The sequence below is a fragment of the Cervus canadensis genome, chromosome 5 (assembly GCF_019320065.1).
Source record: "Cervus canadensis isolate Bull #8, Minnesota chromosome 5, ASM1932006v1, whole genome shotgun sequence".
In the NCBI taxonomy this organism is placed as follows: domain Eukaryota; kingdom Metazoa; phylum Chordata; class Mammalia; order Artiodactyla; family Cervidae; genus Cervus; species Cervus canadensis.
In genome coordinates this window covers 31,207,709-31,234,673 of record NC_057390.1, presented here as the reverse complement: position 1 = coordinate 31,234,673, position 26,965 = coordinate 31,207,709, and the positions used below count along the sequence as shown (strand labels likewise).

Genomic DNA, 26,965 nt, shown 5'->3' with positions numbered 1-26,965 from the left:
CAAAAATTTGTTACCTCAATCTAATCATGACAAATACAGTGTGGGAATCTGGATTGGATCCTGGAACACAAAAATGACATTAGTTAAAAGCTAGTAAAACCAAATAAAGTCTTTAATTAATAGCATAGTAACAATGTCGATTTCTTAGTTCTGATAATTGTGTAATGGTTAAGATAGTAGGAGTAGGTTAAGCTGGATGCAAGTTATATAGAGCTTTCATTACTATCTTTTACAACTTTTATTTAACATTTTTAATAAAAATACATGGTTTTCATTTAAAAGTATCTTTTACTCAATTCTGTATAACATTACTGCAGGAATTTTTTATATTCTTTTTTAAAAAAGATTTTAAGCCACAAAACTTCTTGCCTTTGTAAAACTGGTAAGTCAGATGTAATTATTGTGTCTAAATTGTACATTAACATGTTTGTATGGTTATTAGGAAAATACACTTATTCCTACAGAGTATAAGCCTAATTTCTGTAACAATTCAAAGGTGTAACCTAGCCTAATATTTTAGTTCTTAATTAAGATGGAGTGACATAATAAATGTGAAAAGCTTTTGAAGTATGAAGCCTTTAAATAGGCCATATATTAAAATTTAAATTATGATGATGAATATTTTGTGTCAGATTTAGCCTCATGGGTTGAACATTTCTCAAAGAAAGACTTTCATCTTAAGCATTTAAAAGTCTGTTTTGTTTTAGCCTTTTGAGTTTTACAGCATTAGAAAGAATCTGAGTTTCCTACCCCCATCATGCAAGTATAAGACTAACTTTCCTCATATTAAGTATTATTGAAATAATTTGTCATCTTGAGCATATTATCTGTACTGGTGGCCTGAACATTTAAAATGTCCACTGAGACCCCCAAAAGTGAATATACCTAACATAAGTCTGTCTAGATATTACCATATGTATTTCCAATGAAGCAATGAAGTATTTTAGCTAGATTTATGAGATATAAAACTGGACAGAATAGAGGAACATTTAGCTTCATTTTTCTACATAGTGTGAACTAATTGATAACATGCCATAATAATTTTTCAGGGTCACCTTTGCTGAAACATTTTAAAAGTCCACATGGAGTCTTCAGTTCTTTCATTTATTATTTTTATTATTCAGTTTGGCAGAGGAGTTGGATGAAGGTATATTTTCTAGTTAGAGGAGAAATAAATAGAAACTTTTTAAAATGCAAAGGTTTGCTTTGTGCAGAAGAGGGGCAATATGGTGGCAACCCCAGTGGGAAGCAGATCTGAAGGTAATTAAATGAGGCTTGTGCTTGATGGAAGTGAAGCTCATACAAAAGATTAAATCCATTACATTGACTCAGTAAGGAAATTGTTGTTGCTCAAGGATTGGGGTGAAGAGGTAAAGAGAATGTACCCCAAATCCCAGACAGTCACAGGGCTCATTTCAGTTCCTGCCTTGATAGGATCTATAATCTGCAACAGCGAGTTAGGTATTCTGTGCTGGTTCTCCATACTGAAACTCTGGTGGTTTTTCTGCATACATTTGCTCGTTAACATAAAATCTTATAAGGCAGCTTTTAGTTTCTCCTTTGGATAGAGAAGTAAACACAGAGAAATTAGATTACTTGCCAAGGTCACACACCCTAACACTCAGTCCAGGGCTCTGAAATATTGTGTAGTGTTGTCTACACTATTTATTCTTACTCCTGGTAAGAAATAAAAATTATTCTCGGTTCCCACAAGATTGCACCTTTGTTGTGCTAAGGTCCTAATACCAATGGTTGCTCTTTCTTCTGCCCAGATCTTGAAAGGACAGTCAAATGTCCCTTGGAATTTGTCCCTTGCAATTATATCCTCCTTTTTTTTTTTCCTGGCTATTATTTATCTCAATGCAGAAATGAGTGCCAGATCCAACTTATATACTCCTTTTAAACACTAAAATTGTGATAGAAAATATAGACTACGCATCAAATGACCAAGCTTCAGACTTAGGCTGTAGGCTTACCACAAGAGTAATTTAAGACAGAAGAGTCAGGAGTCAGACTCTCTGGGTTCAAGTCTTAGTTGCAGCTCTTTGTAGATACATGACTTCTTGCTAAATTCTCTAACCTCTTTTTGTACTTCAGTTTTTTGGTCTGTAAAACAGGTTAATGTTAGTACTTACCTCATAGGGCTGTTTGAATTTTCAAGGAGTTATTAGTTTCAAAATACTTAGTTGTTAGTAAAAATCCTGGTAACTAGTGAGTACTCAAAAAATGTTAGCCTCACTGTCATTGATCAAAGTAGTTTAGTTTTGCAGTTCTGTAACTGCAATAGGTACTAACATCCCCATGTTAATATGTATTTTCTTCTGGGAAAAAATTTGTCCTGTCTTTGCTGCCAGACATGACTTCACATATATGGAGATGAGTCTTTCCAGAAACCTCAGACATGTCATTACCCTATCCCCTGATGCCCTCCAAACCCACTGTAAGCCAAAACACCACAAAGACATCACTAAGGAAGGGCAGGACTCAAGGTAAATAAGTAACATAGAAAACATTTTCTGGTTTAATATAAGGAAAGGAGTGTTGTATGGTACTCAAGGAAGATTTCATGGAGGACAGGAATGTGGATCAGGTGTTGGTGAATTCTTTGAAGTGTAATAAGTGAGTGTTAGGGAACCCACGCTAACTGGTTGACAGGCCACTGCATACAGTTATGCAATTACTATTTTTGAGTTAACTATGTTGTTGTTTAATCACTAAGTCGTGTCTGACTCTTCGCAACCCCATGGACTGTAGCCCCAAGGCTCCTCTGTCCATGGGACTCCATACTGGAGTGGGTTGCCATTTCCTTTCCAGAGGGTCTTCCTGATCCAGGGATCGAATCCAGGTCTCCTGCATTGCAGGTGAACTCTTTACTGTCTGAGCTACCAGGGAAGTTCTGAGTTAACTATATGCACTCACCAATATCCCATCAGAGGGGATGTTGGAAGCTGGAATCCAGTCTGTGCATGGGTCAGCAAGCCATGTGTCCTGACACAGGGGATGTCCCCTAAAGAATGAGCTGTCTTTTCCTCTGCACCAAGCACCTTCAACTTGTCAAACCTTTTGTCTGGTCTCTAACCATCAGGGGAGTCTCCATTTTCAATTCTCTTCAACAGTACCCTATAATTAGGAGACCATAAACATTCATATAAGCACAATTCTGAGAGAGAAAAGAAACACTATTAATAGTTACTCCTATGTAACAGGCACATACCAACACTGCCCTGGGCAATCCAGAACATTTGTCACTTTACCTATCAGCTGCCCAGGTAGAACTGAGACTATTGCTTGTCTCTTACCTGAAGAAACTAGATTAATCTTAGTCATTAAACTAGGTGGATGGGTTTATTCCTGTTCAGGTGGGGAAGCTGAAGATATTAAATTAATAAAATTAAATATTATTACATAAATAATAATTCAAAATAAATAATTCTGGTTAAAATAATTTCAGCCAGATTTGAAATTATTACAGCTTTTCCTACTCCAAGTATTTTAAAATATCAACACATTCTCAGTCACTCATAAATCTTATGCTGCATATCCTCTTTTGCTTAATCATTTCCTGTGTCATAAATTATGTTTATTTTTTATTCAAAATAGTTTTTTACTCTGCCTAAAGATATTTTTTGCAAATATTTATTTCATGCTGAATTAGAAAGCATTGATAAAAGGTAAGCAACTAGAATTTTTCTTTAAAGCATCAGAAAATGGATAAAATTATTTAAAGTGCTAACAATAGACCCAAATCTTAGACCTATCCATTACTTTAAAAGGTTTTACACGAAGGAGGTAATGGAGGCCAAAAGCCTCCAGTCCTCCTTTGATGCATCAATGAGCCTGAATTAAGACCCACTTTATGGTTGGCCCATGCTGTGCTAAACCTGGTGGGAAACAGAAAAACAAAAAATACTGTCTTTGTCCTAGAAGAGTTTGAAGTGTAACTTGGGAGGAAAGATCAATCAGTTAGGGAAGCATGAATTGTATGGAAATGCAAGACTGCAGAGCACAAAAGGTAAATGTGAGAACTGGAGGAGGTGTGAAGTAGAGAGAATACACGGTTAGTGCTTAAGAGAAGTGAAGTCTGAATGGGCGTGTGTTGGTAAAAAGCCCATTCCACTCAGGAGAGAGAATGAAGCCAAGGACACAGGTGGTTAAAGATTCCAACATAGTTCAAAGAATGGTCATGCTCTCTGTGACGGGGTATTTATAACTTCATTACAATCCTGGCTTTCCAGGTGGTGCTAGTGGTAAAGAACCCACCTGCCAACGCAGAAGATGTAAGAGATGTGTGTTCAATCCATAGGTTGGGAAGATTGCTTGAAGGAAGGCATGGCAACCCACTCCACTATTCTTGCCTGGAAAATCTCATGGACAGAGGAATCTGGCAGGCTATGGTCCATAGGTTTGCTATGAGTCAGACATCACTGAAGCACTTAGTATGCACTTTAAAATCCTAGTGACTAAAGCTGAGGGGGTAATTAAGAATGGACAATCAGAACCACTGTCTTCCAGAATTCATAGTTTTTTAACAAGAGGATGCTTTTTGACCTGCAGCTAGAGGATGCTTTTGGGAGGAGGTTTAACATGGATCTAGTCTTAGGAGATAGCCCATAGATTGACAGCTTGAGTTCCCATGGGCTCTTGAGAGAATTTGTACACATTTCTGAATCTATCATGATAAAGGGAAATTAGCAGTGTCCACCAGGACAAGACTGATAACTGGAGCTAATTGTAAATTTCTGTTGAATTTTAATATATTCTGAGTGAGTAGGTAGTGATGAGCATAACTGTTTCATTTTCACAAAAATTTATATTCTTGATTGTAATTGAATTCTTACTCTGTAACTGAGTTATACCTCCCCAAATCATCTTACCCTTTGACATTCCTAGCATGCTATTAATAACATAGTTTACATTATTGTTATATCAAAATCATCCTACTTGTCCCATCAAAGCACTAAATCCAGTGGTAGGCACTAGTTTCCAGTAATTCTTCTTTCTAAGATACCCCAGTTTCCATCATTTTTTTATCTGCACTTGTATTATTTTAGTTATGTAACCTTTATCACAATTTTCCTATTATCAGCTATCGTTGTTGTTTAGTGGTGAAGTCAGGTCCAACTCTTTGTGACCCCATGGACTGTAGTAGGCCAGGCTCCTCTGCCCTCCACTGTCTCCAGGAGTTTGGTCAACATGTCCATTGAATCAGTGATGCTATCTAAACATCTCATCTTCTGCTGCCCTCTTCTTTTGTTTTCGGTCTTTCCCAGCATCAAGGTCTTTTCCAATGAGTCAGCCCTTTGTATCAGGTGACCAAAGTATTGGGGCTTCAATGTCAGCATCAGTCCTTCCAATAAGATTCAGAGTTGATTTCCTTTAAGATTGACCTGGTTTGATCTCTTTGAAGTCCAGGAGACTCTCAAGAGTCTTCTCTAGCCCCACAGTTTGAAAGCATTAATTCTTAAGGCACTCAGCCTTCTTTATAGTCCAACTCTCACATCTGTACATGACTACTGGAAAAACCATAGTTTAACTATGTGAACTTTTGACAGCAAAGTGATGTCTCTGCTTTTTAATACACTGTTCAGGTTTATTACAGGTTTCCTTCCAAAGAGCAAGTGTCTTTAATTTCATGGCTGCAGTCACTGTCCACAGTGATTTTGAAGCCCAGGAAAATAAAATCTGTCACTGCTTTCACTTTTTCTCCATTTGCCATGAAGTGATGGGACTGGATGCCATGATCTTAGTTTTTTGAATGTTGAGTTTTAAGCCAGCTTTTTCACTCTCCTCTTTCACCCTCATCAAGAGGCCTTTAGTTCTTTATTTTCTGCCATTAGAGTGATATCTGCTTATCTGAGGTTGCTGATATTTCTCCCAGCAATCATGATTCCAGCTTGTGATTCATCCAGCCCAGCATTTCACATGACATACTCTACATAGAAATTAAATTGACAATATAGGGCCTTAACATACTCCTATCTGAATTTGGAACCTGTCAGTTCTTCCATGTTCTATTCTTACTGTTGCTTCTTGACCCATGTACAGGTTTCTCAGGAGATAGGTAAAGTGTTCGGATACTCCCATCTCTTTAAGAATTTTTTTACAGTTTGTTGTGATTCACACATTCAAAGGCTTTAGCATAGTCAGTGAAGGAGTAGACATTTTTCTGGAACTCCCTTGCTTTCTCCATGATCCAACGGATATTGGCAATTTCATCACTGGTTCATCTGCCTCTTTGAAACCCAGCTTGTACATCTGGAAGTTCTTGGTTCATCTACTGCTAAGCTTGAAAAATTTTGTGCATAACCCTACGAGCATGTGAAATGAGCACAATTATATGGTAGTTTGAACGTTTTTTGGCATTACTCTTTCGGGATTAGAATGAAAACTGACCTTTTCCAGTCTTGTGGCCCCTGCTGAATTTTCCAAGTGTGCTAACATATTGAGTGCAGCACTTTAACAGCGTCCTCTTTTAATATTTTAAATATCTCAGCTGGAATTTCATTACCTCCATTAGCTTTGCTCATAGTAAAGCTTCCTAAGGCACAATTGACTTCACACTCCAGGATTTCTGGCTCTAGGTGAGCGACCACAACATTGTGGTTATCCAAGTCCTAAAACCTTTTTTGCATATTTCTTTTGTGTATTATTGCCACCTCTTCTTAATCTTTTTTGCCTCTTTTAGATTCTCTCCCTTTCTGTCCTTTATTATGCCCATCCTCACATGAAATGTTCCCTTGATATCTCCAATTTTCTTGAAGAGATCTCTAGTCTTTCTCATTCGATTGTTTTCCTCTATTCCTTTGCAGTATTCGCTTAAGAAAGCTTTCTTGTCTCTTTGGATAAGAGATTCTCTGGAACTCTGCATTCATTTGGGTGTATTTTTCCCTTTCTCCTTTGCCTTTCACTTCTCTTCTTTCCTCAGCTATTTATAAAGACTCCTCAGACAACCACTTTGCCTTCTTGAATTTCTTTTTCTTTGGGATGATTTGATCACTGCCTCTTGTACAGTGTTACAAACTTCCATCCATAGTTCTTCAGGCACTCTGTCAATCAGATCTAATCTCCTGAATCTATTTGTCACCTCCACTGTATAAGGGTTTTGATTTAGGTGATAGCTGACTTTACTTTTACCACCAGACATTTCCACAACTGAGCATCATTTCCACTTTGGCTCAGCCACCTCATTCTCTCTGAAGCTTCTGGTAATTGCCCTTAACTTTTCCCTAGTAGCATATTGGACCAACCTCGGGAGATCATCTTCCAGGATCCTTTTGCCTTTTCATACTGCCTATGGGGTTCTCCAGGCAAGAGTAATGGAGTGGGTTCCCATTCCTCCTCCAGTGGACCACATTTTGTCAGAACTCTTCACTATGACCCATCCATCTCGGATGGCCCTGTGCAGCATGGCTCATAGAGTCACTGAATTACACAAGCCCCTTTGCCATGACAAGGCTGTGATACATGAAGGAGAGTATCAGTTATAGATTATATTCATTATGTTAACCCATTCAATGTATGGCCTAGATGCTTATCTTCCTTAAATTACTCTGATGTATATCTCTTCCTACTCCTTAATTCTTCAGTGACTCCCCAAGGTGGACTACAGAAGGAGTAGAATTTGTGGGGATGAAGAGTTGTGTAGGGGTGATTTAGTCACTAAATCGTGTCTGACTCTTGTGACCCCTTGAACTATAGCCTGCCAGGCTCCTCTATCCATGGGATTTCCCAGGAAAAAATATTGGAGTAAGTTGCCATTTCCTTCTCCAGGGGATATTCCCAACCCAGGTCTCCTGAACTGTAGGAGGATTCTTTACCAGCTGACCCAACAGGGATGCTGTGAAGAGAGCTGTGTAGTAGAATCAAATGTCTTTCTCTCAGGTCTGATGTTTTCCACTTTGGAATCTTATTTTTCATATTTTATTTTTTGTTTTTATACATTAGACTTTTTTAAAAATATGATTTTCCTGATTTACGTTTTTCTAAGTAGCATTCATAATGTTACCAAGTTCTTACCTTTGCAATAGGAAACCGAAGATTGTAGCTGTTTGTTTTTTGCTGTATTTGTAATTTCAGTTTCATAGTTTGAACTTGACTGTTATTTGTCTATATTGAATATACCTAAAAGCCATTTATTAGAAAAGCTAAGTTTAATAATTGATTGCATCTAGAGTATTTTAATGTATAGCCAAACCAAACAAATCCAAACACTAAGGTCTATTGTATTTGCTCATAATGTGTGATAATATTCTTTATTTACTTTTTCATTTCCTTTAAAAAGTAAATAACATAAACAATAGTAGTTTTATGAGATAATTTACTTCAACTCTTAATGAACCACGGTACCTTTCTTATTCTCTAATTCTCTTGTGGTGCTCAAGAGACCAATCTCTCAAGGTTATCAATCCCAAACTGAACAGGTTGAGAATTGGACCAGATTCTAGCTTTAAAGTCTATTTCATTCCTACAGGTCTGTGATTCCATGCAGTCTGTGAAAGCAATAATAGCCATCATAGAGTTAACAAAGACTGTGTACCAGAACCTGTTCTCAGGTGTTTTCAGTCAGTTCAGTTCAGTCGCTCAGTCATGTATGACTCTGTGACCCCATGGACTGCAGCACGCCAGGCCTCCCTGTCCATCATCAACTCCTGGAGTTTACTCAAACTCATGTCCATTGAGTCGGTGATGCCATCCAGACATCTCATCCTCTGTCATCCCCTTCTCTTCTCGCCTTCAATCTTTCCCAGCATCAGGGTCTTTTCAAATGAGTCAGCTCTTCACATCACCAAAGTATTGGAGTTTCAGCTTCAACATCAGTCCTTCCAATGAAATTCAGGACTGATTTCCTTTAGGATGGACTGGTTGGATCTCCTTGCAGTCCACGGGACTCTCAAGAGTCTTCTCCAACATCACAGTTCAAAAGCATTACTTCTTCAGCGCTCAGCTTTCTTTATAGTCCAATTCTCACATCCATACATGACTACTGGAAAAACCATAGCCTTGACTAGACAGACCTTCATTCTTACAAATAATCTTGCAATTTATCCCCATTTTACAGATATGATGACACTTGGAATGTTAATATGTCTTTGAGTTGAGTACATTACTTAGAGTTGAACCTGAGATTTTTTTAATCCTCATAAAATCAAATAGATTTGATTATCTCTTTCCATAAATGTCAATAGCCTAGAGTATAAATATGTAGAAAAATCAGGATTTCACAGATTTGAAACTGGAAACTTTCTTGGAGCTATTAAAAGGAGACTTTTCTTCTTCAGTGAGAAATATGTCAGCTACATGTGCTATAATTTTCACCTATGTTATTGTGACAATGTCGAGTGTTTTAAAAGCTATGTATCCTTGATAGTATGCTCTGTTGTGACCCTTTCCCTAGTCATGAGATAAAATTTGTTTGTCATCGCATAAAAAGTGTGGCAACCTAAAATCTTTGTTTTAAAAGTCTAGTCAAATAAAGTATCTCTGGCTATGCATGTCATTAGTGACAGGCTTGGGACCTTTTACCCATGCTTCTTGTAGATCAGAGGTTTTTTAGTATACCACACTGCCAGCTAAAGAGCAAAACATATTTTGCATAGACCTCTTTTGACATAAATTTTATTAAATACCAAGTTATTACAACATATAGCATATCTGCAATTTTGTCTATTTTTTGATGAAATATTGAACATACAATGCACTCACTTATGTCTGAGAGCTTATATGTGATGTTTCTCCTCAGAATGCCCAAGGGATTCTTAAAAAAGATTAGTAGTCCTATGACTTTTTTGACTCCCAGTTTTGCTATCCAAACTAGAACTGTTGTATCCTTACAAATAGTTAGCAGAGTCATGGTGTCAAATTTCATGAAGGGAATTGACTTCATATATAAACCAACTATTTCTTCTGTTTTCCTAATGTATTAATTAGAAAAGCCACTGCTGTGGCTACCTATTTTCCCTTTGGAAAAGCTGGATTGGGAGAGAATGGAGGCTAGAATCACTAAATTTGCATTAGAATGGAGAATAGAATCAGTAAGTAAGTTTCCCCTCTTTATGGGGAAGAGGCTGGGACCATGTGATAGACCTGATAGATTCCAAGGTGGAGAGATTTGGTATGATAAGGTGAAGGACAAAGGATAGTTGAAGAGAAAAGTGCCTGGGAGGGTACAGTTCATTAATTTATCTAGTAACTCATTCAAAAACCTTCCTTTAGTACCTCCCATGTGCCTCATCCTCTGCAGGGAATACAGAGGTGACCAGAAACAGACACAGTTCTTATTCTCATGAGTTTACAGTTTGTTGGAGAGAAGACATTATTTCAAATAACCCCTGCACATAAAGAGTAGAAAATAACCTAGTGGGGGCCAGAATGAATGTCTAGCGCTAAAGTAGGTGGTGCTACAGCAGTCCAGATGTTGGTTGGACTATAGCTTGGGGAGTGGAGAGGGAAAGACACTGATGTTGAGAATGAACGCATGGCTCTTCTTCAGACTCCAGGTACATTAGAAGAAAGCAGAAGTCAAGGTCAGTGGCAAAACTTTTCTGCTCCCTTCTACCAAGCATTTTGCCAAACCAAAAACAGATGGAAAGGTATATTGAAGTCTGACTCTATAGGTAAAGGTGGTGATGGTAAGTTCAATGTCTCAGGAAATAGGAGGGACCTTGACATGATTATATGATGGGCTTCCTTGGTGGCTCAGCGGTAAAGAATCTGCCTGCAATGCAAGAGACGTGAGTTTGATCCCTCAGTTGGGAAGATCCCCTGGCAGAGGAAATGGCAACCCTCTCCAGTATTCTTGCCTGGAAAATCCCATGCATAGGGTCACAAAGAGTCTGACACAACTGAAGCTACTGAGTATGCAAGTCTTTCTGTTTTAGCTCCAATTAGTATAGTTATCCGTTTACCAGGCCTTCTACTGTCCCTGGGAACTTTCAGCAGAGGATCTCACCCTATGGCAGGACTACTTCACAGATGTTTGAAAATTGGCCCTGGCTCATTCTTTAGTGATAAGCCCTAAAAGAGAATGATAATAGAGTAAGATATCCATCCAGTTTTGATTACATGATAAGTATTTCAAGTTAACAGTCAAAGTTGCTATTTTTTGTTGTTGTTGGTATGGCTATTTGGCAAGTCACAAAAACTAATTACTGTCTCACAGAATCATTTTTGTGTTTATTTTAAAAGACTTCTCAGGCAGTTTCTAAGAATAGAAATTTGTATGAGTAATATAGGCTATGTCCTCTGGGACTTAGAATTGATTTACAGTTTTGAAAGTGGGCACAATAAATATTTGGTGATCTCAAAATATTTGCTAATTTGAAGAAAACCAGTATATTTCAATAAAAGAATCTTACCTTATTGAAGCATTAATATTAGTAGAGATTTATTTTGTGCAGTAATTTTTTTGGAATGGAATCTTTTAAAATGCATTAGAAGTTGAATGCCAACACTACGTTTTTAATAGTACTGCAGTGGTCTATGCTCATGAAGCTATAGGAGTCACAAACTAAAGAAAATGGTTTTCAAATTTTTTTTTTAATTTTTAATTATTTGACTGTAAAAGTTGTTCTATATACCACGCACAAGCACACGTGCTCAGTCGTGTCTGACTCTTTGCAACCCCATGGTCTGTAGCCCTTCAGGCTCCTCTGTCCATGGAATTTTCCAGGCAAGAATATTTAGTGGGTTGCCATTCCCTACTCTAGGGGATCTTCCCTACCCAATGATCAAACTCACATCTCTTGCCTCTCCTACATTGGCAGGCCGATTCTTTTCCACTGTGCCACCTGGGGAGCCCCGAAATATATATATACCTCATGCCAGAGTCAATTTCATCATTATCTTTTAACCTAATGCAATATGTAAATTGGTAGACTTTGTTTGGTAACTATGCTTAACTACCAGAATTGTGTTGCAGAATATTATGATACGCAGCAAATCCAAAAAAGGACAAGATAAATTATTTAACCAGAATTAGAAATTAAAGTGGATATGATTTTTTAAGTACTGTATTAAATTGCAAATCCAAAAGTACTTATTTCTAGCCCTTTTGGCAATGAGTGGCAAAATACAGTCACATCTGCTTACCACTAAAGGTCTTTGAATAAGCCAACAATATATGAGTTTAAATCATCCCTAGATTAATTTGCTAGGGCCACCATAACAAAATACCACAGACTGGGTGGCTCACACAGCAGAAAGGAATCAATTTAATCGTAACTTTTAAAGCCCTATCTCTGAATACAGTCAGATTCTGAGGTACTGGGCATTAGGGCTTCAACATATGAATTTTGGGGGGACACAAGTCATAGCAGTTTGGAAGTGTTTGAAGGGTTCTTGTGTGGAAGATAACTACAAACTGTTGATTTCTGCTGAAGTTACTGCAAGTTGCCAGTTAGATTTCAAAGACTTAAGGAAAGAATTTAATGAAGTGTTAATTAGGTCAGAGTTGTATGGCCCAATTAGTTTAGCCCTATCCTTGCAAATGACATGATGTAACTACAGAGGAGCTGGGTTGTAGAATAACACAGAGAACATGTAAGTGGATCAGTTCCAGCTGTTCTTACTAATAAAGCATCAGCTTAAAGTTTGTTGGATGTTTTTATACTTTTGATCCTCTCTCCATTCCATTCTCTGTGTAGGAATCCACTAGAAGTCACAGTTGGCTTAAGTTTAAAGGGGAATACTGAGGGCAGTGGAGAAATTCATGGCCTTATTTGAAGTGATGCAATGAGACTACTCTGCCTACTGCATTCTGTAGGATGCCTGGATCTCAATGAGTGATCTTCACCCACACCAGGAGTTAGACTTGGGCCACTACGAGCAGATTTTCAACTCTGTTCTTATCAGATTTTATTGGATGGGAAGTCTCATGAGGATGTTTCCTGAGCCAGAAATACCTCCCAAAGTACAGTTCCCTAGATCACAGGTGTTTGAGATACCAGAGAAAAGATTTTACTTAGCTAAATTTGGGACAAAGAGGTTTGTAAAGAGCACCAGTTGATTTGAAGAAGTGCTTTAGATTCCCTCTTAAAATTGTCTTCTCATTTCTCTAGTGCTAAACATTTAAGACAAAGAGGAGGTAAACCTCTTCTCTTTTCAAATGTCATAATATACTCTTTCTCTCTCCTAGTCTCTTACCCACTTTTTATAAAATCTAAAGCTCCTAAAATCTAATCTCTGCTGGCCTTTCTCCTCTTGAAATGGCTGTCAGAGCAGTGACATGCTTTGGTGGGTGGTTAGAAAGAAGCAAGGGGACTGTCTACATGGTGAGAGGTGTGTTCAGCTGAAAGAAGAAAGAAGACAAGCCTGTAACATTAAAAGTATTGGAAAAAATGTAATGGTTTAATTTTAAAGGTTTCTCTTTAGGACGATTGAAAGTCTTCATACATTTCCCAAAGCACTATGAGATAGTTAAAAAAAAAAAAAGAAGTGGAGGAAAAGAAAAAACCTTGCCAATTCAAAGATTTCATACACTCCAAAGAAATTTTCAGTATTAGAAACATTGATATTTTGTTTTTAATGGCTCTAAAATAAATCCATCATAAAACCCAATAAATAGCATGTTTTAACAGATGGCATAATGCATGTCTTCCTGGTTCTACCTTAAACTTGGGGCTGTCAGTCATTAGCATTGAAGATGTCTTGGGGTCTCCACCGTCCACTGACCTCATGTTACAGATAGTAGGACTAAGTTGCTTTAGGCCACACAGTATCCACTTCTGTTTATAGTTTCTATGACCCTTCTTTGCCACAAGCAAAGAAGAGGGGAGAGGAAGAAGAGTTAAAGACGTTCTATTTGCAGTACATCTCTTAGACGTGTTAATGTACAGATTAAAATGGCATTTAGAGACCTCAGTGATATCAAATGTTTTCTTATTCCAGGAGCAGCTTCGTTACACTGCTGCACAGAACAGATGGTGGACCCCTGAACTGTCTTTTTCCTTTGACCTCCTTTCAGTTGTACCCACTGGCTTCCAGGTAGTCATGCATAAACCTCCGAGAAAGGAGCTGACAATCCTTGAGAGAAAAATGCAGCGATTTTGACAAAGCACCTATGGGGTTCAGGACATCACTTATAATAAGTCTAGTTCCTTGACCTTTATTTGTCCTAGGAAAGAAAAATAGATTTGTTTTACACTCTTCTCACACCTACCTCAGCTACCTTCCTGAGCTCAGATGGGTGAGAAACAATTTCCATGACCTTTATATTTCTAGATATGTCATATTAAGCAGATTTTACCAGATGACAAATAATGACACAATCACAATGTAATAGTTAACATTTACTGAATGGTTATCTGTGCAAGGCACTGTACTAAGAGGTATTTATATATTGTAAATATCATGTCACTTATACTTATAAACACTTATTTTACAGATAACAGAACTGTTATTCAGAGGTGTTATGCTCCTGGTTCAGTGTTACCCAGCTAGTTAATAGTAAATAGTAAAGTTAATAGTAAAGCCAGGATTTGAACCCAGGCATTAGAGTTCAATATCTTAAATACCAAGAATTCTCGTTGTACAATGAATCTGATCACACTGGCACTTTCTTCTAGGAAATAATTGCTGACAACCAAAACAAAATTTTATTGAGGGAAAGTTATTAGGGTTTTAAGTTCAAATTCACAGTGTTCTATTTGCCTACAAAAGAAAAATGATTATTTTATTTAAGAGGTTTTATATTTTATGAAATTGAATAGGCTGGCATTGATCCAACAGCTGTATCTTAGCCTATCCTTTGCACTTGCAGGGCATTTAATCTTAAATAATTTGTGTACAGTAGAGAAATCCCATCTTTCTAAATGAAGAAAAAAAAAACCTCTCCCTGCATTCTAATTACTTTTAGAAGAGAGAGATTGAAGTCCATTGAAAATGGTTAGAATGCAGTAGAAATCAGACGTATTTTTTTTCACTAGAGGATAAGGAACTTTCTCAATACCATTTGCAGGCTATATCAGACCATCTTTGAGACATTTACTTATTTCCTCTCCCACAGACCAGTCTAAATACTAAGAAGAATAGACTTAAAGTCAAGGTTGCTGTGAGGAGGTAGAAAATCCATCTGTACACTTACTTCTCTGATTTTCAGAAATAAATAACTGGGAAAAGAAGGCTGAGAGAGTATATATGTAAGTTCTTATTAGGTTGGATAAGCGTAAATGTTGACATTATGATTTAGAAAGGGCATAAGGCTCTCATATCTGGGAAAATTGCAAAATGCTATTTGTAAGGTAATATGGGGATGTTCTTACATTTCATTTTTCTTATTCTCTCCACTGAGTGATATCCATCAGTGGTCCTGTCTGTTTCAACACAGCTAGTACAAAAGAGCTCTTTAGTATGCGTGATAACAGAGTATGACCCTTAATCTATCAGAGAATGTTCTATATTTTCTTATCTGCTTCTCCCGGATGCTTTCGTTTCTTTTTTTTTTTTTTTTTCACTGCTGGTTTTCCATATGATCCTCCAGTTGTTTTTTTGTTTTTGTTTTTGTATTTGGAATCCAATGGCCTAGAAGCCTTAGGGAAGAACCTATAAATCACTGTTCATTACACATAGGCAATGAGACCCGAAGTTCACAAGGTTACCTTTATTTCTAATTCTTTTGATGGAACAATATCTGAAATAAAATTTTTGAATGCAAGTAGCTTCACTTTTCACTTTTATGCATTGGAAATGGAAATGGCAACCCACTCCAGTGTTCTTGCCTAGAGAATCCCAGGGATGGGGTCGCACAGAGTCGGACACGACTGAAGTGACTTAGCAGCAGCAGCAGCAGCAGCTAGCAGGAACATATGCTCCTAAAAATCTTTCTATAAAGGCACACTAGATATCTTAATGTATTGCCACATAACAGAGGGACATGAAGGGAGAAATTTCTTAAGCCAGTTAGAAATGTGCTAAGCTTCTAATTTCTTCACCAAAGCACTGTTGAAGCCTGCATAGATAGCTTGTGGTTTTCCATGTCCAGCGTCACAGCAGTCTAACATGAAGATATTATTTAACTAGATACAAAGGCCTGCTATTTCTCAGAAGGAACTGGGGTGCCTGTGAAGCATTAGTCACGAACAGAGTATTTCCTTACTTGGACAGCCTGTTCTTTCTTCAGCTGTGTAAGTGGGCTGACTGGCAGGGCACTTGGGTGTGCCACCCTCTGTTGCTATAACATTGTGTTAAGATATTACATTTGATTTGTAGAAATGCTTCTTTTTTAAGAAATAGTAGGGGCAAAATTACAGTGCTTATAAATATATCAACAATATTCAATTAAATTGAAAAAGATCACTCATCATCCCTCCATCCTAACACAAATATTTTCATTTCTGCATATTACCTGCAAATTCTTGCCAACTGACATAGTGTTTTACTTAATAGTCCTAACATTGTGTGTATTACATGTTTCACTTTGCATGACAGAAGTATTTTAACCATGTTTATTCATATCTGTAATTATTTTGAGTCAAAATGTATTCCGTTAGAGAATGTATAAATTTATAAAGTAGATGTAGGAGTGTAGAGCTTTATGAAGTTACAGAGAATAATTAGTTATCAACCTTTTGAAGATTAATACCCACATTACAATCCATTTTTATCTGGTTGTAATTTCAATAAAATTTAGATTATTTGCAATCTAGGTAAAATCCTTTGTGTTCTGTCACACCTTCTTTGTTCTAATCCATTTTCCTCTGTGAACTTCTGTGGCAACTACAATTCAAATGGTGGTTTATTGTATAGGTATGCCAAGTCATGTATTATGTTGAATTTCCATCTAACTTTCTTAATTTGGCCCTTGACTCCCCAGCCAAAGTCTAAGCACATATGCCTGACACAGTACTTTGACTACACAGTCAGTGCTTGTATGTTGACTTCATTGAATCAGATTGTTTTCCTAAAGTCTACCTAAGCTATACTAAAGAAACAAAGGATTTGACTACTGGAACTAGAAAAGGAAAGTAAAGACTTTTGGTGACGTAAGATATGTCTAGGAAGAGTAGACATGGATCCATGACATCGACGAGTGGCATGAGAGCAGAGATAAGAGATAGACAAGGAAGGAAAAACAAAGGCAATATGAAATCCAACCATAAAGTGAATTTACCATAAATAATATATTTATTTATCATAAGTTATATGATACTTTATATTGTATATAAATTATGATAAATAATAAATAATATCAAAAGGAGAAATAAGTTGGCCAGACTCAGATGTGTGTGTATGTATGTGTGTTTGTGTTGGAATGAGTGGGGTTGCTGAGGTGTATACAGAGTTGCAGGAAATTTGCAAAGCAAGGTGAATGGCATCAGAGGATTAGCTTGTTTGTAGAAATTGAAAGTCCAGTGACTAGAATTTAAAGAGTTAGAAATACATGGTTTCAAGATGAAACTGGAGAAGTCAGAAGCCAAAGGATGTATATGTTTATTATGTACCCAATAAAAATCATAGCAAATTATGTAATACACAGGACAAATATTTTCATTAGAACATCTACATTTTTTTCACAACTTTGTCCCTTCAGGAGTATCAATTATGTTCAAGATCTACTTATTTGGAATATTGCTAGCTAAATTAGGTTCTACTATATTGTATGATTAGTATAACTACTAGTACAGCATTTAGTTGGAAATTATGTGATAATTCTGCTTTTAACACCTAATTTTTCAAAACTATATTATACTTTTACTTTGCTTTATGGGTCTAGGCATATCCAAATGCCATGTTCTCAATTACAGACAAAGTCTAAAAGCTGACTCCTAAGCTTCTCTGGAAGTATGTATAGCTTTTAGGAACCCTTTCGTATTTCCTTTCCCAGTATTTAAAAGAGCAGGAATTAAGAAGCCTTCAAAAGAAACAAGTATCTTTGTTTTCACTTTCATATTATTCTGAATAAATGTTGGGTTCATAGTGTTGCTTTTCCTTATTGTTTTCCAAGTATATTACTATGTCATATCAAAAACTGCCACTTTTATTTCCAAGGAGAAATTACACATCGGGGGAGATCTATGAAAATGAGAGTAGAAAAACATGTTAGCGAAGTTCATATAGTTTGTCTCTCCTGACCAATAGTCATAAAAATATGATTACAATTTTATTCCCTTATTTTTCTGAGTCCCACCATGCAATTTAACTCCACGTCAAGAATTTGAGTTTTATTACTCCTTGCTGCTTACCTTGATTCTTTGAAATTACTCGTTTCCTTGACATCTGCTGATTTATAAAAAATAAATAAATACACTATGCTGTGACCAAATATTATTGGTTAGATGGGAAAGTAAAACTATCCAGAATTCAATCAAAATTGAGGATGCTACACTCTGAAGTCTGAATGATCAGATTTTCCTTTCTATTCTTCACCTGTGGAACCTTGTTTGAAGTGCCCCATTATATATAGCTTGTTGTTCTTTAGTCGCTAAGTCATGTCTGACTGTTTTGCAACCCTGTGGACCATAGCCCACCAGGCTCCTCTGTCCGTGGGATTCTCCAGGTGAGAATGCTGGAGCAGGTTGCCATTTTCTTCTCCAGGGGATCTTCCTGACACAGGGATCGAACCCACATCTCCTGCATTGACAGGCAAGTTCTTTACCACTGAGTCATAGTACCTTAAACCTAAGTGGCCGCACCGGTTAGAGCTAGAACCTCTCGGTTGGTAGTGGTATTACTACGTGGAGCCTTGTTGTTTAGCCACTAATCCATGTCCAGCTCTTCTGCCACCCCGTGGACTATAGCCCAGTAGGCTTCTCTATCCAGTGGTTTTCCCAGGCAAGAATACTGGAGTGGGTTGCTATTTCCTCCTCCAGGGAATCTTACCCACCTGGGGATCAAACCTGTGTCTCCTGCATTGGCAGGCAGACTTTTTATAACTGAGCCACCAGAGAAACCCCATATGGGGCCTGCTTCCTGTCAAAAATACTGAATCCTGAAACTGATACAATGTTAGAAATCAATGATATTTCAATTTTTAAGTTTATTAATTAAAAATTACCAAATCCTTCAATTTAAAGAAAAATAAACCAACATTTACATATTCTTTTATTGCTTAGAAATTACTTCAACAGAGACATACATGTTACTGGTGACATTTTCAGTGGAGGTACCAATTTTCACCCATATAAAATTAACTGAAGAATAAAGAACATAAATCAAAAGGAAAACCTCATTCCACTTTTATTAGAGTAAAGGAAGTATGCGACTAAATTATTATCCTTTATGCAATGAGAAGCTCTGGTTCTAGAAACCTAATTTATCTGCTCGATAGATTGCTGCAGTTGATTTGCATGCTTTTTAAAAAGTTGAAACTCTACTTGGACCATTTTTATAATTCCAAAATGAGAAAGTCTTAGATAAGTGGGCCATTACTGTTTTATTCTCACCTTGGATTTAGGATACTTGAAGATGAAAATTGCTTCTCACCTTTGATTTGATTTGGATTTTCAGATACATTTTCTTTGTAAAAAATATCTTCTATCAGTATAAACCTGCAACCTCTGACTGTCCAGAGAAAGCCCATATAATATTTCTGCATCCCAACACACTTGGTATCAAATCTCAACACTTTCCAAAGAAAAGAAAAGGTCATCAGAAATGATATTTATCTTTGACCTTTTCTGATCAAATGGGTTGTTTTTATGTCCTTTATATTGTATGTAAAATTTAGAAGTATACCAAAATGTGGACAGGATTAAATAAAATTAACACAATCACATAGAGTTACTGGATATGTTGTAAATAATATAACACCATGAGTTTCTAAAGGGATGAAATGCATTTAGGGCAACATCTTAGAATGCTGCTTCAGTCCGATTCTGTGTGTCCCTATGGACTACATACAGCCCACTAGGCTCCACTGTCCATGAGATTCTCCAGTCAAGAATACTGGAGTGGGTTGCCATTTCCTTCTTCAGGGCAGCTTCCCAACCCAGGGATCAAACCCAGGTCTCTTAACGTCTTACCTGCATTGGCAGGTGGGTTCTTTACCACTAATGCCACCTGGGAAGCCCAATATCTTAGAATAATATACCTAATTTATGACTTCATGTTCCACTTGTTAATGAAAATCATGATGTAGAGGCAAAATGTGGGCTTATTCCTAGCAAACTAAAACAATCTGAGCTATTCCTTACCCACTACTAGAAGGAGTTTGGGAATCATCTGTTAGAAGGATATTGTCACTCTACTGTAATTAGATGTGTCTTTGTTGATAATGTATTGGACGTGAGTTTGAGCAAGCTCTGGGAGTTGATGATGGACAGGGAAGCCTGGCGTGCTGCAGTCCATGGGGTCACAAAGAGTTGGACATGATTGAGCAACTGAACTGAATGTATTTATATTTATTTTTGAAGAAAAGACATTAATTTTTTATTCTAGTAGAAGAACAAAGAATTTAGAGAATAAAGTCAACATATAATGAAGTAAGCACCATCTAATTTCCTATCCATTACACCAAGAATAAAGTCTGTCCTTGGAAGGCAGGAGAAGAAGGGGATGACAGTATGAGATGGTTGGATGACGTCACCAATTCAATGGACATGAGTTTGAGCAAAATCTGGGAGATAGTGAAGGACAGGGAAGCCTGGTGTGCTGCAGTCTGTGGAGCCGCAAAGAGTCAAACATGACTTAGCGACTGAACAACAACAAACTGGATTTCAAAATCAAATATTCCAATTTAAAAATTATTATCAACTAAAGGGCATCTGAAATTTGGGGGTTATAGGATTGTATGACCCCATTTGTATGGCTATCTTTCTTAAATATCAGTGTCATTTCATACCTATCTCTGCTGCCTACTCTAATTTTTTCTTCTTGTTAGATCACCTCTTTGCTATTCATTGGGAATTCAGTGTTTTGTTGTTGTTGTTTTAAGCTGAGTCTCATCAAGAATCTTCAAAAGCTATTGCTGATTTAAATTGTGCTATAGCAATCATGCTAATTGTTCTGTGGGTGCCAGTTAAAGGTATGAGGGCAAACTGTATGTGTGTATGCATGTGTGTGTATGTATTCTTGTGTTTTTATGCACTATTTTCAAAATCATTCAAAAGCCATCTATTCCCTCCATCTGTATTGTGTAAGACCTTTCTCTCTACTTTGAGTGTGTGTGTGTGTGTGTGTGTGTATGCTCAGTCATGTCCAACTCTTTACAATCCTATGTACTGTAACCTGGCTGGGCTCATCTGTCCATGGGATTTTCCAAGCAAGAATACTGCACTGGGTTGCCATTTCCTCTAGGGGATCTTCCTGACCCAGGGATCGAACCCATGTTTCCTGTGTTTCCTGCATTGGCAGGTAGATTCTTTACCACTGAGCCACCTGGGAAGATTTCTCTCTACTTTCCCTGCTAATGATAACTATGATTATCTACTTTGTGGTATGGGGCAGTTATTATTAAAAATAATGAACTGATTGACTAAATGGATGTTCAAATCATTAAAGACCTAAAATTATAATTGAAATGTTTCCTTTGAAAAGTACAAAGAGAAACTTAGCTACATGCAGTCTATCCTCTGGGCACAAGTGTTTGCTTTCTTGTGAATGTTGTTAGCCTGTGAAGATGAGATAGTGGTGCCACGAAGCTATCAGAATTTAAAACAAGATTTCCTTTATTACTTCATTCTACAAACATTGCTTTGGAGTTTGTATGATAGGTATTGTGCACACTCTGAGAACACAACAGTAAGCCCTCCAGATAATGCCTGACCTCATGGAATTTCAGAGTTCAGAGAAGAAACAGTTATTGAATGTGCAATTGCAAGGTCAGTTCTTGTTTCTATAGGGCATATATCAAGTGCGAGGAAAGTATTTATTCAAGTGTCCTGATTTAATTTGAGAATGTCAGTGAAGACCTCCTGAGAACTAATGTTCCTGCCAAGAAGACTCCCTTAATGAGTCATGTTTGGCTAAGGAAAGATGAGAATGGGATGGGAGTGAGGGAAACTCAAGTAGAGGAGAGTGCAAGTGAAGAAGTCCAGAGGTGAAAGGAGGGCTTTAGGAGAATTGAAAGAAGTCTCAGTTTCCATGAGGATGGAAAGAGGAGAGAGCAAGGCAGTGACCACTATGAGATGAGGTAGGGGAGGTGGGAAGAGACCAGATCATGGAAGTCATCATAAACCTCATCATGTTGGTTGATATTTTATCCTAAAGGCAACAGGCAGGTTACAATAGACAAGTGGCATGATTGGGTAGTGGCTGACAATGCGGAGAATGGGTGGGACTGATTGCAGAGAGGATCCAGAGAGATCTATTAGTATATTGTAGTAGTAACTGGCAAGAGGTGATTTGCAGTCTGGACTTGGGTGGTGTCTGAGGGAAGTTTAAATCATTTCTGATGATGGGAACACTCTAGCATGAAAACTTAGACAAAGAGCTACATAATTATAAAGTTGTCAGGAGAATTATACCAGTGTAAATTGGCATGCGTGTTGGTCAACAAAGAAATCCATAGAGCAAAGATTATGTGTTTTTGAAAATAGTTTATCAAATTATGTACATAAGCATGTTCATTACATAAATCATATATGTCAAAAACACATTCATCAATAAACATGCTGCCATAAGACAACCAATATTAAATTTTAGTATATTTTTCCAAATATATATGTATACAGGCACACAAAAGAGAATGTAAATTGAACACACTTTTTGAAAATGAAGATAGATTTGGAATTTAGGCTATATTATCCTTTTTAGAAAATTATCAATATACCAATATATGTTCCCATAGGAAAAAAATATTCTAACATTTTAATAACTTCATAATACAGAGAAATACATATGTGTTTTTGTTAAGCTGTATATTTGATTCCATTTTGATATTTGCACTTTCAATTAAATACTAATGTATGAAATATTTTCACTCATGTAAAACTTGAGAAGACAAATTGATAGAGTCTAAATGATAGTTCTTTTCTCTTTCTCTAAAAGTATGTGACCAATATCATGCTGGGTTTTTTTGGTAAGTATAGTGTACAATAAGACTAGCCCAAGGAAACATATTAATTATTCTAAATGTAAGAAAATTTATATCTTTTATCTTCCCCAGTAAAATGCTCTAGTCTTTTCCTATGGGCAGTACTACCATTCATCATTTCTTTCACCTCTGAGTTCCCATCTGAGCTATTACTAAAATTCCTTAGTGCAAGATTCCATGTTAACTAATTTTCATAGAATAGAAAACTTCTGGCAATATACACAATTGAGTGCTGAGATGGAAGCCTAGATTCTTCCTAAGTGCTTTATAGGTCAAGAAAACAGTCATCTATTTGCAAGCATTATTCAAGGTCATTTTAAACTATGTTTTTATCAGATTAATTTTTTGTTCAAAGAATCAAGGCTCCTACATAGTTTAGAGCTATGAATACGGACCACTATTGTGGTTTGTGTTTGTTCCTGAAGCTATCATGCCTTTTTTAGAATAGTTTAATAAAAAGCAAATATTTGAGTATATAATTTTTTTTCAAATGTTATACGCATCAGCATGTCAAGCTTTAAATGAAACTGAAGGACACTCAAATAAAGTCACTTTTGTCAAAGCCTTTTCCTATCATAACATATTTGGATGATGCAAGATGTATTCCCTTATGATGTCCAAGTGGTTGATAAGCCGATTTCTGTGGAATATAGAAGAACTATTCGGACTTTGTGGTTTCCTTAAATGAGATGAATAAGAATTTCTCTTTTCTGAATAGGACATAAAGTATGCGAGGCCTATTTTAGATGCTTCAGTGTGCCAAAGATGGTATTAAGTTTGGTGTTCATAAATTACTAATCTGGAATAAGAGATTGGATGTATTTTGAAAACTTAAACCTGTTTCACCTGAACATGTTTAACTAGTTAATAAGAAACATCAAAAAGACAAAACCCTGAGATCAACGGTCATTTTTTTGTAAAGCTATTATATGCTGTTTAAATTGGTTGTTCGGGTCTGTCTATAACATAAGTTTTAATAACCTAGCTCAAATGCAGATTTCTAATTTTCAATTAACATAGGAATAATTTTGTTTGCTAAAATAAAATAAATGAATGAATGACAAGTCTGAAACATGAAATGTTCTAGGTAGAACTTTTTAAAATTCCAAATTTCAAAAAATCATGTGGCAACTGTATAGCTCAAGCTTTAAGTATTAACTTTTAACCTTTGACCTTACAGATTTTAACCAATGAAATGTCTCTTTAAACTTTAAAGGAAACAATGATAACGAGCGCCTGGCGATTGCTAGACAGCGAATTCCATATCGACTTGGTCGAGTAGTTGATGAATGGCTACTCGACAAAGGTAAAAAACATTGATTAAAACTTCAAATAAAAAAATAATTTGAACATAACCAAGTAGTACTTCATTGTAACACTAATAAACATAAAAAATAAATTTTCCGTAAAACTAAATTAAAAACAGATTTAAAACAGTAAAATGTAGATAGTAATATTTGCATTCCTTGTATAATACTTTCTATACATTTTTAGACGTACCAGCTGTTTAATAATCTTACCCTGTTAACTTAAGGTTAAAGGGACTGTTAAATATAATCAATCCACTAACTCAATCTATGAAGGTACTCACAGCAAGCATTAACCCAAAATGATAAATCATTCATAGATTATATTACATGTTCCAGCCTCTAAATTATTAACTAAAATATATGTAGTTCTGATATCTTTATTATGGTCCTGAAAAACAAACAAACAAACAAACAAAAAACTCTTGGTTTTAAACTCTAGGCATCTTAAATAGTGGGCAATATGGATTGCCAGTCAAAATGAAGTCCCTTTAACGTTTGCAACCTTCTAAGAGCATTTGGGAACAAGCCCTAATTAAAACTGAACTTAAAGTTGTGTGCATGCTTTTTATGAACAGAAAGCAATCTGCTAAAACTGGATACTCAATTTGATGATTTTGGTACTGTTGCTGAGGATTGCTGTTTGATGGAAATGTGCCATAATTTCTCCATTGGTTTGTGTATCATTCCTGAAGTCGCTTTTTACATCTGAAGCTATGTGTTTTTTTCATTTGTTTTGTTTTAATAGACTTGCTGAAAGCCAATCAGAAAAATCTTTTTGGATTTTTTGTTTCTTTGTTTTGTCTCTGACACACTCAGTGTAAACCATGTGTTTCTTTTCAGTGTATTTGCCAGAAAAGTAGAATAATTCAAATAACAATGGACTATTGCATTCAAAAAACTAAACATTTCTAAAGAAGAGCATATGGATACATGTGGCCATTATGTGAATTATGAAATTTTTGCCATAAATTTAAAATTAGATTTCAGCTGCTATAGACTAGTTTCTGCCAGTGGTAATTTTAGAACAACAAATACTTGAAATGTTAGATATCTTACATATTTTTAATTTATCAATTTAGACTTGAGATCTTGAGGTAAAAGAGAAAGTGATCCACTGAAAATTGATTTACAATATATATCTTTGATTGGTCTTTTAGCAAAGGCACTACATTTACAATAAGTTGAGAGTTTATAAGTATTTGCCACTGATTATGCATTTCATGGACACCTCATTTATAAGCAATGAATTATGAGTCAAATGCCTTTCTTATAGTTTATTGCTCTCATTATCCACCCCATGAAAGATCTGTTTTATCATCCTTTATAGAATGTAGAGTTCACAATCAACATTTTTGCATGTATGTAATATTATTTTTACAGGGCGTCAGCTCACAATCTTCAATAGCCAAGCAACCATAATAATTGGCGGGAAAGAGCAGGGCCAGCCCTTCCAGGGTCAGCTCTCTGGGCTTTACTACAATGGCTTGAAAGTTCTGAATATGGCAGCCGAAAATGATGCCAACATCGCCATAGTGGGAAATGTGAGACTGGTTGGTGAAGTGCCTTCCTCTATGACAACTGAGTCGACAGCCACTGCCATGCAGTCAGAGATGTCCACGTCAATTATGGAGACCACCACGACCCTGGCTACCAGCACAGCCAGAAGAGGAAAGCCCCCTACGAAAGAACCCGTTAGCCAGGTGAGTACCTGGATTTCATTTCTTCATTTTGAATCTGTGACTATGAAAGTGGACTTTTCTGCATGTGTGTCTTTTCTAGAATGGGATTACTTCTGATCTCAGTCATTATGGCTTTTTTGAGACTTGCTTAATATAATGGATTCAATTTGAAGATGAAATGTTGGTTTGTGGCTTGTGAACTTTGACAAACTTTGTGTTGGTTTGTGTGTGGCTAGGCTGATGGTCTTGATCCAGAAACCTTGGTCTAGACTAAGCTAAGGGGATTGTCTGAGCATTATACACGGTTTTCACTTTTTAAGTTAAATGAACAAGTAAATTAATGAAGTATCTGAAAGACCTTGTTCAAGCTCAAAACTTCATCAAAATTAAATAAAAGCAAGTTTTGAAAATTTAAAAAAAGAAATTACCTACAGCACTTGTATTTTGAAGCCTGAAAATTTTGAATTGGAAGGCATGTGGGTCTTGTCATGAATGATAAGTCTACTCTTCTACTGTTGGTAGGAAAAATGCGCTATTAGTTTTTCTGAGTACAAAGACCCAAAATATGGTATTTAAAAACTGTCTTGGGCCAACACATTTTGTACATTATGTGGCTAACTGCCCTCACCCAAAATATTCACTGAGCTTATTTTTCAATCTTGTCTAAATTTTTTGGGAAAAAAAAAGTTTTAAATGTCACACAGTACAAGAACTGTACAATTCAATGAAGATATTACTTCACTAATGATTTGTTGTTGTGTTTATTGTGTATGGCTTATTTAACAATAAGTGGGTTATTAAGGCAAATCTGATATAGGAAAGCCAAATACAGAGCAATGATAAACTCTTTCCTTTAAGCAAAGTAACTCAGAAGAGGATATTCTAGGACATTTAGAATTGGAAATATTCTTGTGAATAAAAATTTAATTAACCAGATTTTTTCCCCTCAGAAGTCTTGCTTCATCATTAATGAAATTGCAGCTGCTTAAGTTCTTAGGTAAACCAGATAT

At 36.4% G+C, this 26,965-nt stretch overlaps 1 protein-coding gene across 20 annotated transcripts in view; it reads left to right on the top strand.

Annotated features, from left to right (window-relative positions):
* The window catches only part of NRXN1 (neurexin 1), a 1,158,814-nt gene that overhangs the window by 986,843 nt on the left and 145,006 nt on the right, over positions 1 to 26,965 (top strand). For 11 of the 20 annotated variants that reach the window (XM_043468537.1, XM_043468529.1, XM_043468535.1 and 8 more), the window contains 2 exons: positions 24,183 to 24,272; positions 25,657 to 25,976. In XM_043468537.1, the coding sequence (XP_043324472.1) occupies positions 24,183 to 24,272; positions 25,657 to 25,976 (410 nt within the window). The remainder of the gene's footprint in view (positions 1 to 24,182; positions 24,273 to 25,656; positions 25,977 to 26,965) is intronic. The other 9 variants (XM_043468541.1, XM_043468544.1, XM_043468543.1 and 6 more) reach the window with 1 other exon arrangement.